General features: G+C 37.7%; 3 protein-coding genes and 1 long non-coding RNA gene across 5 annotated transcripts; 2 read left to right on the plus strand and 2 right to left on the minus strand.

The window, feature by feature from the left end:
* The first annotated feature begins 785 nt into the window (after positions 1-785).
* On the plus strand, positions 786-9154 carry LOC122405030 (phospholipase A2 inhibitor). The gene is made up of 6 exons (XM_043409484.1): positions 786-1174; positions 7303-7434; positions 7515-7770; positions 7854-8170; positions 8284-8654; positions 8719-9154. The coding sequence occupies exons 3-6, from the start codon at positions 7519-7521 to the stop codon at positions 8958-8960; spliced, it is 1182 nt and encodes a 393-aa protein (XP_043265419.1). The 5' UTR covers positions 786-1174; positions 7303-7434; positions 7515-7518; the 3' UTR covers positions 8961-9154.
* LOC122405031 lies at positions 1413-2663 on the minus strand. Its single transcript, XR_006259739.1, has 3 exons — positions 2557-2663; positions 2244-2325; positions 1413-1909 (listed from the first exon to the last, which is right to left on the minus strand). It is a non-coding gene; the product is annotated as an uncharacterized LOC122405031 (long non-coding RNA).
* LOC122405027 (ATP-dependent DNA helicase Q5-like) lies at positions 3221-7047 on the minus strand. 2 transcript variants are annotated; one of them, XM_043409481.1, is made up of 10 exons: positions 6621-7047; positions 6379-6503; positions 6093-6257; positions 5693-5860; positions 5420-5599; positions 5262-5355; positions 4985-5093; positions 4668-4895; positions 4438-4590; positions 3221-4358 (listed from the first exon to the last, which is right to left on the minus strand). In XM_043409481.1, the coding sequence occupies exons 1-10, from the start codon at positions 6724-6726 to the stop codon at positions 3722-3724; spliced, it is 1965 nt and encodes a 654-aa protein (XP_043265416.1). In that variant the 5' UTR covers positions 6727-7047; the 3' UTR covers positions 3221-3721. The 2 variants fall into 2 exon arrangements, with proteins under 2 accessions (XP_043265416.1, XP_043265417.1); XM_043409482.1 differs by lacking the exon at positions 6093-6257.
* A 609-nt stretch (positions 9155-9763) lies between the features above and the next one.
* LOC122405028 (monocarboxylate transporter 5-like) lies at positions 9764-13083 on the plus strand. The gene is made up of 6 exons (XM_043409483.1): positions 9764-9914; positions 10464-10602; positions 11253-11670; positions 12049-12569; positions 12648-12839; positions 12922-13083. Exons 1-6 carry the CDS (start codon positions 9795-9797, stop codon positions 13065-13067), a joined length of 1536 nt encoding a protein of 511 aa, XP_043265418.1. The 5' UTR covers positions 9764-9794; the 3' UTR covers positions 13068-13083.
* The last annotated feature ends 29 nt before the right edge of the window (positions 13084-13112 follow it).

Raw genomic sequence — 13112 nt, forward strand, 5'->3', positions numbered from 1 at the left:
CACCTTCGATTATTGTGTCGTCGCTCAATATTTCCACGATTAACTTGTCTTTATCTCTTGTATTCGTTTCTATAATTTTTTCGTAATAAAGCTTCTGAGGTTTCATTTAATACTCGGTCATTATCTGGAGAGACTTAAAGATACAAAAGCAAAAAATTAGATCTTTATTAAAACGCAACATTCGTTGGATCGATGTTAACTGTATCCTTGATGAAGCATCAGGAAAAGAAGCTTAAACGTAACTGAAGTTATTACAAGACCTTGTGCGCATTGCAACTTCCGTAGTTGGTTCTTAATACCGATTAAATGTGATCGTTCATACCGACAACGAACCATCAAAATACAAAGATATCAAAGGATACCATTTTGTAAATGAAAAGAGGAAACTATTTTAAAAAATATGCACAGGCATTAAGACAAAAGGGAACAGTGGCATGGAAGGGTTCTAAGAGAAAGATACTCGGAGATACAGAAATAAGGAACATGGTACATGGTAATTAATTCTTACGACGAGACGAATCTGAAACTTTAAATCATGCAGTATCCGATTGTCCGCAAAGAAAATATCTAATAGATAATGTCACGAATTTGGTTCAGCGTTGGACGCGTGAACAATGAAAAAATATGTCGCGGAGAAGAAAGAAAAGCACGCGTCGCGGGGCCGTTTCGAAGACGAAGGAGCAAGAAGGAGAAAGCGAAGAAGGGTGTGGGTTAGGTTTGGAAAGGAAGGAGGGAGCACAGGTGCGGCAGCTACGTCCGAAGCGCCAACGAGCAAATACCACGGTGATTTCGTCGCGCGCTGGAGGGAAGTCCGTTTTTCCGCCTCGATCCAGCCCGTCTCGATTATTTCGAGCGTCTCTCGCGACTCGTTTCGGTCGCCGGCCACCTCCAACAGGTTGTCCCCGCCGTGAACGTGTCAACAGAGCGGCGTGGCTGTTTTCGGTGAAACTCAAGAGGAGATCGGGTTGCTAAGCGGTTCCCGTTCGTAAACCGCCGATATATTTTCAGTGTTACTGGAACATCCAGCGCGTATCGCCGCCGCTGCGCCAGTCGTCCCGGGGTCCAGCGAGGCGACAACAGCCCCGACGATTCCCTCGACGATAACAGAGAAACATTTTCGCCGGTGAACCCGGCCACTCGGATGAATCACGATCTCGTCTCTTGTTTCGTAACGGTGAGTGAAGAACGTGCACGAATAATTCATTTATTTTTGGCGGTGTCGAGACGCGTCGTTAATTCCATTGTTTGCACAACGACGAAAAGTTAGGGAGGACACGCAGCGTGTTCGGCGATGCAACAAAGTAAAAGAACCAATGTCTAAAAATTGTTTAAAAATTCTTATATTTTAATGAGGAATTTTATGATTTCGTACCAGACATTTATCGTGACTCGAAGTAGATTGTTCTTAAATGTGTACAATGTATAATAAAAAGATGTGGTTAGTAGCGTAGTGCATTTCGAATTTTCCAAATTAAGCGGCAAGAGCTTAAATCCGCCTATATCGTGATTTGGCAGTTCCCAACAGTGCAATAGCACCACGTATTATATGGTATATTATAATCAGTGCAAGATGTATTATATAGTACAGAGGATAGTATATACTATATAATATAAAGTACAGTGCATAGTATAATAAAGGTAATATACTACACGCCACATTCGATAACGTATCCATGGTAGAATCTATAGCTTTGCGTCTATTAGGACGTATAGAATAGCACGGTATATATAACATATTAAATATTATAATGTGTAGCATGGCTGGATATATAACGGGTGACGGTCTCCTGTACGACGATTATTTTGTGCTTGATATCACCTGTTGCGTGGGTGAACAAGTTCGATGGTTTACGAGAAGTATGACGCGTCGACCTACTTCGGCTCTAGTGTCGAGACGATAATATTCAATCTAGAAAACAAACAAATAAAATATCTAGAACTCGCGTGCAAGCTAAAAACCTATCTCGAAAAGAACAGTGTAAAAAATTTATTCTAGATAACGATGCGACGAGCGAATGAATAGTTGTAGTAATTATTACTCATCGTCCTTTATTGCGAACACAGTTTAACATACTGATGAATATTGGCCTTCGTGCAAATATAAGACGACGATCTTAGAAAAATCGACACGTAGGAAGGATTACTTGCCGACACTTTTAATCGTTCGCCTTTGGAATTTTTTTGAGGTTTTTAGGAAATAAATTCCTTGTCAAAAATTCGACTGTTTGAATGTTGGTACTCACAATGTGCAATTTATTCTATTCTTCTACGCTGTTGTTGGGGGCTTCCGCAGACTCTGGTCCAAATAGACATAACCAATGATTCCTATTAACAACCGAGATTCGTAGAGCGTCGAGTATCTTCACCAAATTTTTGTTGCATCGATAATAACTTAACAAATATATTTCGATATTCGAACGGATTTCTAAGGGTTTTATATTTTCGATATTTGGTGGGGGGGGTGAAGACGACCATAGTCCTCAGTTACAGGGTGACTGAGATATCAAAATTTTCCTGAACTTTGCGCGAAAAGTGAAAATAAGTTGATCGACTTACTTTGTAACGCTATCTACGATTATCAGCGTGGATCTGTAGTGACAGGACTAACGATAGGATGGTCATCCATCGACGGAATTATTACAGAACTGCACCCGTATTCGACTGACACTGACACTGATAGAATTAAATTAATCTGATCTGCAATATCATATCGAGTCATAGTTCCTTCCCCTGGGAAGCCCCCGTTTTGCTGACAGTGACATTGTTGTGCACTATCTGCTGACATCGTTGAAAATTATACAAAGTAAAATGTGACACACGTTTTAAGTCTGCTACTTATGGCAGAAAAATTTAATTTCTTTCCAAACTTAAAGCAAAGGTGAAAAACCATAATAATTAAAATGACGTCACAGTCCATAGGACACGAACGACGCAATATACATATGTACACACACGAGATGCGAACAGGATGACGTAGGATTCAGATATACAGGGTGTCCTTCGTTTTAATGTATCCTAGTTTGGGGTTAAAAAAATGTTTTAGATCAAATTTCGTTTATTTCATTATACAAATGTATATACAAATTTTAAAAATTTATGCTAACAATATTTCTCTAATCCTAAAGCCATCGTCTGGCTTGCATTCATGATCAATTGAAATTATAACTTCCTTCTTTATGGAAAGATTGCATTTTTCGGTAATTATTTAGATAAAGGGGGGTCTCACCGATTTCGATGATTTTTGAACAACTTTTTCCTATTCACCATATATACACCATTAGTTTCCATATTTCTACACTTCGAAGTATTCGAAAACCTTTGACAGCAATGCGTTTAATAACGATATCAATGCAGAACTAGATTTAGCTTGACACGTTATAAATTATTACAAATTATAATACAAACAAGAGAAAAAATCTGACGCATACAAAGTCACAGACATGTACATCTGGGTTAGGTCTGGATTAGGTCTGGGTTAGGATTGTAGTAGCAGCAATCTTTTCGAAGAAAAATCTCGAAAACTAAGGCGTTTATATGTACAGAAAAAAGTTGTTCAAAATGATTTCTACACATATTAAAAAATCATCGAAATCGGTGGGGCCCCCCTTTTCTAAATAATTACCACATATTCGACAAGATAATCAAAGCGTATCTTTACAAAATCAATACAATTATTATTTAAGTTTCCACTTTATCATTAGTTCTTTGATGAATACATCAATTAACGCAGCGTCAGCGTTATCAAATCCTTGTTCAACTTGTATTTGTCCATCAAATGTTCCACGCTTTCATTTGCGTCATCCTTGATGCGTTTGTCCCAGTCAGAAGTTTCTCTATCTTTCTGTATCAGTGTCACGCTGGTTGATTTATTTTCGGTTTTCAATTTTCTTCTTTTTGGCTTCAACTCGTCGGGACACGTGTCCATGGAAATCGAACGTTTCATTTTTCTTTTGGTTTGTTCTCTTGTATCAAAGGCACCGGTAGCCTCGCAAAGATCGTTGTCTGAACTTCGATCCTCTTTTTTAATCTTCTGCGCGCCACCGTCGCTATTTAAGCTCTCGATTCTCGACTGCCTTCTCAAATTACTTCTTCTGGCAGAGTTCTTTCCAACGTTATTCTTGAAACCACAAGGTTCCAACGATAACATCTTCAAATTAATGTTGCATTTGCCTGCCAACGATTGGGCCGTTGGTTTTTGCTCATTATCACATTGTACAATTACTTTTTCATCGTTTTCGACCGTAACAATATCTTTAAACGTAATTTCGACTTTGCATTTATTTTCTGAACTTTCCTCCAATCGATCTTTATCATCTTCTATATTTTCTTTTTTTATCAAATCCTCGTTTACATCGTAACTAAGAATTAGAAATAGAATTATTCTCTTTCTGTCACACGATGAGGACCGTAATCAAGCTGTAAAATTTATTTACTTACATGTTGTATTTAATTTTTTTCACATTTTCGGAATGCTCGATAAACTGGAGCAATCTTCTTTTTACTTCCCCCTTGTTTTTACAAACATCGCAGTCCGTTATGCAAGGCTGTGTAATATATCCGAAATATTCGCTAATGATCGTATGGCGACATCTACATACAGTTACATATAATTTTATATATGTAATTTTGTTAAAATCACCCGATTAAACTTTATTCAAATTTCTTACTTAGTCAACAAACAGTAGGACACAAATTTGTTGTACTCGTTTAATCGTTTCTCGATATGCTCTGGATTTTTAATGGTTCTGTGATTTTCGATAACAAATTTCACAGAAGAATATTCCTTTGTACTAAAATATATTCTACAATATGCGACGTCATTGTCCATACACATTTCTGCGGATTCTCTATAGTATTTGGCAATGTTTCCAGGCACTGTCCAATACACTAGACATCTGATTGAATAAATATTTTACAGATCAGTTATAGCTAGCTCTTTAGCAGTGCACGTTGTTTCTTTTATTATGGAACAATATCAGCTGACCTAATTGGTTTTTTATGAATGAATCCATAATTGTACGTGGTGATAATAATCTTAGCATCTCCAGATATCCACTTATTTTCTACGTTACGTCGAGCGGTATTATTTAGCTCTAGAATAAGTCACATTATATTTTCAATAAGGGATAAGTATACAAAGTATTTTAACCCTTTCTGACTCGAACATAACATTCGCTTAAAGCGTCCTTTGAAAAGTTAAACTACAGTCAAGGACACGTATACGCAGAAAGGAGTAGTAATGTATCAATTAACATGCTTACTGTGGTGATACGCAAGCGTACTTATACCAAAAGTGTTTAATTTACACTTTATCAACTCCGCCATGGTTTCTTCTCTACAGTAAACAAGACCCATCTGAATACAGATAAACCACACGAGTATGTATCTTGTAACACAGCGAAAAGACAATTTGAATTACCTTTTGATCGGATACATTCAATGTACCAAGCGCTTTTATGATAAAATCTCTAAGATGCTCGAACGGACAAGAAATCATGTCTAAAAACCATACATCGTGATGTACATTGATTCTTTCTACCGGTATTTTAAATATTTTTGGTGCATGTAGTTTTAACAATTTGCAAATATCTTCCAGTACCTATCAGAATGTTCGATAAGCACACATTGAACATTTAGTAGAAGCATTATAAATATAAATATAACTTGTTCGCAGCTAGTTCTAAGTAATTACCTTATCTGTAACGGTTGTAGTAACTACAACTTTAGGAATGGATATATGAAATAAACACAATCCTTGGTAACTAACTGTATAATCGTATCCCCACTCGCTTAAACGATGAGCCTCGTTGAATACAATGTAAGACAATATTCCACGAGATGTTAGAGAAAACATCAAGTACTGTTAATGTATGTTCAAGTTAATTTAGTAGTGTTATGATACAAGAAAAAGCTTGTAATATATACCAGCGATTCTTAAGCTACGGTTCATGGACCCCCAGATAATTGCTAAGTGCTTATATGCAAGTAATATTTGTTTGAACGGATATGCATTAACGCTTAGGCTATTAAAATTATTTAAAGGGGATCTATGGTATACAAAAGGTTAAGAGCCACTGAAATATATTGTTTACCTGAAAGTACCCATATTTAATCAAGTCAGGTGTGCAATATAGTAATGCTATCGTAGGACATATAGATGTTAAATCTTTTACAATGGCATTTCGTTTGTTAGCATACATACGCGAAGTTAATACGTGTGCATTAATCTGTTTGCTCCTTAAAAAATCTACATGTTTCTGAAAACATTCAAGCATGTAATAAACAACAACAAGATTAATTAGAGTTATTTGTATTGTGACATTTAAGGAACATACAATGCATTATTTATATACGATATAAAGCTATTAGAATCCTTACCTGATTGTAAGATATGTTTGGTGAAAACACCAAACTGACTTTGCCCTGTTGCAATACGATTGGTAATTGAAAACAAAGATTCCTACCAAATTTCGGTGGCATGGATATACATACATATTCCGAGCCTACAATTTTGTATTGAAAAATCAACTAAAGTTTACACGACATCAAAGCTAATCAGTTTATCAACATTCAAAATGCAGAAAAAAAGTAGGAAAAGTTTTGGAGCAAAATGAACTAACCTTTACCGATCGCGATAGCAGCTTCTTTCTGAATGGCATTCTTGAAGTTTTCAAAGCCAAACGTCGATCGCATAATCGTTTCCAAGTTTTCTTGGCAGAAAACCATATTCGCGCCTTTTATCGTGCGTTAATGATTATACTTCATCGAATAAAAATTGATCGGAGTACTCGATTACCTGATCGCCGATATCGATGATTTTTAAATATGTTATAAAGGATAAAATTTTGAACAACGTTTTCTTTCGATAAAATTATCGATCAAGATATTAGCAAAATTACTTCGCGCTAATACATTGAATTCTATCTATACGTACGCGTCCGTGGCAACGTGTAAACATAAAAGTTGCCGCCATTGCGGAGTACCGACAATGCATTCGATATAACAGTCAGTGGCCTACTGAGGCACACACTGCCACGGACGCGTACTTATAAGCTGAATACGATGTGAAAAAACTGCTCAAAATTTCACTCTTTATAATACACTTGAAGATCATCGAAATCGGGAAGGGAACGGACAATCGAGCACATCGCTTAAAAAACGCTACTAGAGACACTTTCAAACTACAATCTCATTGGTGGCGCTCGAATCGTTTTTCAGCCAATCGAAAGCTGAGATTTTTAATGCAGTTTGCGCGAAAATATTCGAAACTGTTAATAATACCGCTTACTTGTTCGGACACAGATAAAAGAAAATTGAAATTGCGAATCAAAAAGTTTGAAAATTTGACTGCCTGACGAGCAACAAAGTGGTGGCGATGATTCTAAACTAAAAACTTTCGCTGGATTCGCCTTGCTTTGACAGATGAGTCTGCACGTAAGTTACACAACGGTTTATCGCAAAGTGAAGTTACTTGACGATGTTTGATAAAAATTACAAATTCCTTTACCTTTCAGGTGCATGATGAAGAAATTTTACGTGATATTCTTTCTGATATGCGTGTCCACCGCTGAACCGCCCAATTGCAACGATCCGAATTGGCACTCGTTGGAGACGTCAGAGTCCTCGAAATCGGAGTGCGGATCGATCTTCGAGTATCGTTGTTCCTGCATGAGGACCTGTTACGAGAACCGTCATCAATATGTTGTCAACTGCACCGACTCGGGATTCTATAATACCGCGCCTTTAACACGCTTACCGAACGAAACGCAAGTAAGACGATATTAACATGTTTTAAAATACTACTCTGGTAAATTTTAAAAGTGAAATTATAATGTTCGAGCTATCGTTTACAGGTTCTAATTTTCACGGGGAACTATCTAGAGGAACTGCCCTGGAATGTGTTTGGCACCCTGGACAGTCTACCCGAATTACGCGTGATCGACATGTCGAAGAATAAAATCAGAGAGATTCGAGGGAAGGCGTACCACCACGTCCAACGCGTCGAGCGTCTTATTCTCGATTTCAACAAGCTCTCGTTGGACCCCGGGAGGAGCCATCCCAGAGTGTTCTCCAATTTTGTATCGTTACTGGAACTCCATCTGACCGACGCTTTCGAAGATGGTCCACCGAGGGATCTAGCAGCCACGCTACACGATATTTTTGTGAACAGGTATCTCGTTCAGATAACTGTAAAAATAATCGTTGATGTAAATTATGTTAATATAAAAAAAGAGGCCTCAAATCAGACATACCCTTGAACGTATATTTCGTCTCTTCTTCCAGCAATTTGACGCAACTGATGAAGCTGCATCTGGAACAAAATGAAATATCAGAATTCCGGGACCCCAACGTGTTCTGCGACCTACCTAACATCTTGGATCTATATCTGGGCGACAATACGCTGAACGCTCTTCATTTTAATATATCGTGTTTGCACAAGCTACGTTTCCTGGACCTGCAACGCAACAACTTCACCAAACTGCTCGATCGCGACCTCCACGCCATGGACGCGATAGCCAAGCGCAATCAGAGCATAGCGGTGGACTTCACTGGAAATCCCCTCGAATGTTCCTGCAAGCTCAATCCCTTTGTTAAATGGATGAAGAAGACTAAAGTATTTGTTCGCAATAAGAGCAGCTTGAAGTGCAACGAAGGTACTTTGGAATCGTTGTATTGTTTTGTTGATACGTAGCATTTCCAAGCGTTCGTTTGTTGCAGATAAAACGATGCACGAGATCCACGAGACGAAGAACTGCGCGCCAAAGTTGTTCTCATCGGCGCCGCGCGGTGCTACCATTCTGTTGTTTTTCCTGTCGTTGGTGTTGATAGGACTGGTGTGCGCGTTAATTTACGTGCAACGCACGAAACTGCAAAAGAAAATCGAGCCAATATTAGATTCGGTCAACAAAAGGGTGCGGTACACCTCGATAGCAACGGGCGACACTCGCGAGGATGTCTAGCAAACGATTAACTTTTCTAAATAAAATATAGGCGTCTATCGATCTCGATAGACAGTAGATTTAATAACAATCAACGCTAACGTTCATCAGCGTGTACTTAACAATCTAGACTGTTTTTTTTTAACCGTTGCGAAGTTCTACTTTTTCTATTGTAAAATACATATTATATAATATTTTAGATAGGAAGAATATAATAAGACAATATTTATAGCACGACCTAGTACTTAATATAGCGTTTAAAAGAAGAGTAAAAGTGCGATTTTAAAAAGAAAACGCGTATAACGTTAATATTGTTATACACTCGAACATGTCCACTGATCAATAAATGTTACATATATATTTTTATTTATGTTTCTGTTCATTCGTCGTGGATAGGCTGGAACACTTTCCATAATTTCATTCTCTTTGAAAATAGTAGCCAACAGAGTTACTGCATAGTACTTGATAGATTAGAAGAAATTTCGTTACCAGTTTTGTCAGTTACATTGCATACCTTATAATACCTGTCACTCAAACATAATCTTGCCGTTATCGAATCCCCCTACTCTTTTCAATTGCCACCGTTTAAATATTGGGACCAATACAATGTTTTTCACGTATCGACGGCAATTAAATAGCCGAAAGGCATACATGTACATCGAGTATCTTCAGATATTCTACATTCGTTATCATTAGCTATCAAACCTTTGCCATCTTCTCTCAGAGATAAGATAACGCTTTCAGGTTGATTTAATGTCCACAATGTGTATCAAAGTGTTATTGTAGGCCTAAGTGTATTAATAAATTGACGCTGAGCTGCTCTATTCCGCGGAAGGCAATTAAAAAGCACAAAGGATGCCAATGTCCAAACGTCTTCATCTCGATAAAATCGTCACGTCGTTTCCAGAGCTGGGACCTACGGTTCCTGATGGCGGTTACGCATGGATTATCCTATTTGGAGTATTTCTGGTCCAGGTATGACTGAAAATTTACACGAAACAGGTCAGCACAAATAGCCGTATCAACTCTTTGCTTATTAATTCAAATAAAATCCATATTACAATTGTTGCGTACTAAAAAATTATCTTCTGAACTTGTCTCGCAAACAAACATGCTCCCAACGGGTTGATTTGGTGTATTTCGATATTGGAAATTATTTATACAGGGTATTTAGAATACTGGCACTTAGGAATTCTCCATTTAACGTAACAACATTTTAAAACACTTCTGATCGATTACGATAGCTACCAAGAGTCAAGTTTATTGTGGAAATACAAAATAATTTTTTTACAGGTAGATGGTCGTTTTACGTGCCGCAGTATTGGCCAATATTTTTCATCAAATTAGCATGTAGTCCTATTATTCTGTATTTGCGAATAGATACGATTCTTATTCCTTCAGGTGAGTATAGAATTATTGATATTATTTAACCATGTCCTTCTAAACACCCTGTATAATATACCATCGTCAATTAATACAAACCATTTTGTTCAAAAGAATTATTTCGAAACGTTATTTTTATAGATGACCATACCGAGTCTGTTATCCACCTATGGAATAATATTAGGCTACATAAGCGAGAATGAGAACTCTGAGTTTGATATATGGAGGGAGAAAATTATTCTCGCCCCCATATTGTTCACTGCTTTTGGCTATTTGGCAGGTAAAGCGAAACATTTATAGTTAACATTAGAAAGACTGAAACTTAGTATATACCTATATTGCCCAAAAGCAGTCAAAATTACTGTATTGCGAAAGAATAACTGTGTAAAGAAATTCATTTAAAATTAATTTTTAACATTATGAATTTAGGGCGCAAAAGAAATGAAATAAACAACTTGTTGGAACAAGTATCACTGCATAAAGATTCGTATAAGTACTACTTTAGCTTATTGAGAAACTGCAACTTATCAAGTACGCGCCAAAATCGACAATTTATCATGTACTTGTGTGTTATCATGTGTCGGTAATCGAAGAAAAAAGAAAACTGTTATTTCGATACAGAGTCGAACTGGTCATATAAGAAATTTACTCGATTCGATAATAAGAGTCATTTGATTACTTGAAATTTCCCAAGCAGTCATAATGACTGCTTCTGGGCAATATATATATACCGGAAATGAAGGGGTAACTACAACAAAAAGTCACAGAATTCTAAGAAATTGTGTCATTATAAATTGTTTTTCCAATTGAAATAAAAAAGCAGTCAAAATGACTTCCTCGGGCAATCTAGTGTTAAAGGAGATAATTGTACTCGATGCTCGCAATGAAGAATACAATTATCTTATAATCGAATATGCATCGTTCTTTTAGATCCTTGGGTGAGAATGATCGTGAGTATGGCGTCGATTCCTCGCTTGGTAGGAATAATAGGAGTGATTCTATTGGCAGTTGGGATTATAGCGACAGGTTATCTCGCAACTGGTGGAGTTGGCGCGTATTTGGCAAGTTCCAGCGCCGGCGCAGTGATGGGCATTGGCGCCAGTTTTGTCACCCTACTGAGCGAGTACATTTTGCGGAAAAACTTTAGGAAAAAGCTGCTCTTAGCTTTGACAATAAAAAACATTGGAGCCTCGTTCGGTCTCGTTCTCATTCCCAGTTTCACAAATTTCATCTTGCACGAAACTAACTTGAAAAGTGGCCTGCTGCTCATGACGATCGTGCTGCTGCCTACCGCCCTTGGAACGTTAACGTTTCGGTTGCCTTCTCTGCAACACTCTTCCCTTTACAGGTTCTTCTCACAATCTATAATTTATACAACAATGAATCGTGAATCATAATAGTTGCAACCAGCAATATATTTTCAATAATAATACATTTTATTCTAATTCTTATAACTACTATTTACTTCTTTATCAAATTTCAATGCAATGATGGCCTAAACCATGAATCGAAAGCGTGCTGTTTATTATAACCATCCTGACTTGCGATTTATTTCAATTTAATAAAACAAGCAATCATCGTAGATCTTACGCTTAAAAGTAATAGTTCAAGAATAAATCCTGATCAGGTAGAAATTAATCCAACTAAATTTTAAGCCGATAGTCTTTGAGACAAACTATTTAACCGACTGTTTAGGAGAACTTAATATTAAAACTATAACTCGCAGTCTTCTCCTATCGACCGAAGAGGACAACGAACTACCTGTAAGAATCTCTTCAGACGTTCCCCAGGGCACAGAGGGCCCGATCGGTCGGAATAACTTAGAAAATATGGAATTCGACGAGGCCGAGGAAAGGACACACGGCGGAGGGTTGTTCAGCGAAGGGAACGACATCTATGCTTATCAAGAGTTCAACGAGGAGGAGGTAGACCTGTTTGTGAATCCAGTAATTCACTCGCAATGCAAATGGAAACACCAACTTCGACCACTTAAAACCTTTCGATTTTGGGCGGTAGTGCTCGGCTGGGTTGGAATAGAAGTATCTGCCCTGTTTTTTTGGGTTTTGTTGCCCGTTTTGTCGTACAGAATCGTAAAGAATCCTTACATGTGGATCTCGCTGTCCACCATGGCCGGCCTTATCACTTTTTTGCCAAGTATTGCCAGTATAAAAGTGTTAGGAATGTCAAGTCGGAATAGAAGACTATATTTTGGGCTAGCATGTTGGCTATGCGGCGTTACTCTAGCAGGCATGTAATTTCTTCTATTGTATTTACGAGAACGGTACTTTTTATATATCGATTGTATAAAGGGTTGTTTCTTTACAGGTCTAAGTTATGCAACGAGCTATCTATGGCTTATAATTTGTACCCTTTTGGGTGGTATCGGTATCGGGAGCATATCGAGTTGCAAAGATTTAGCTCTGTACGATGTTCTGGGCGCTGAGACGGTGCGTTGCGTTCACAAAGGATTTTACAGTATCGTGGGTCTGTGCATACTAATCTTTTGTTTCATTCACAGTATGTCGTCTTAACAAATCTTTATTTCTGCGAAAGAACGAATCGATAGATCTAGTTTACAAGAACGAATTTCTGATTACAGATGTAAATTTCTGCCTGAACTTCACGGCCTCCTTGCTATTTTTCGGCGGATTCTATTGGATCGCGTCGCCTGTTCTAAATATAATTAAGAACTCGCGAGAAAGATCCTCTGACACAATACACAGAACGAGCGAAGACGAGATATAATTAAAAATAGCTCTACGGGCATGTTACCTCGAACATAATCGATTT

Source organism: Colletes gigas, unplaced genomic scaffold (genome assembly GCF_013123115.1).
Source record: "Colletes gigas isolate AHSC1104 unplaced genomic scaffold, ASM1312311v1 Colletes_gigas_Sc00004, whole genome shotgun sequence".
Lineage (NCBI taxonomy): Eukaryota > Metazoa > Arthropoda > Insecta > Hymenoptera > Colletidae > Colletes > Colletes gigas.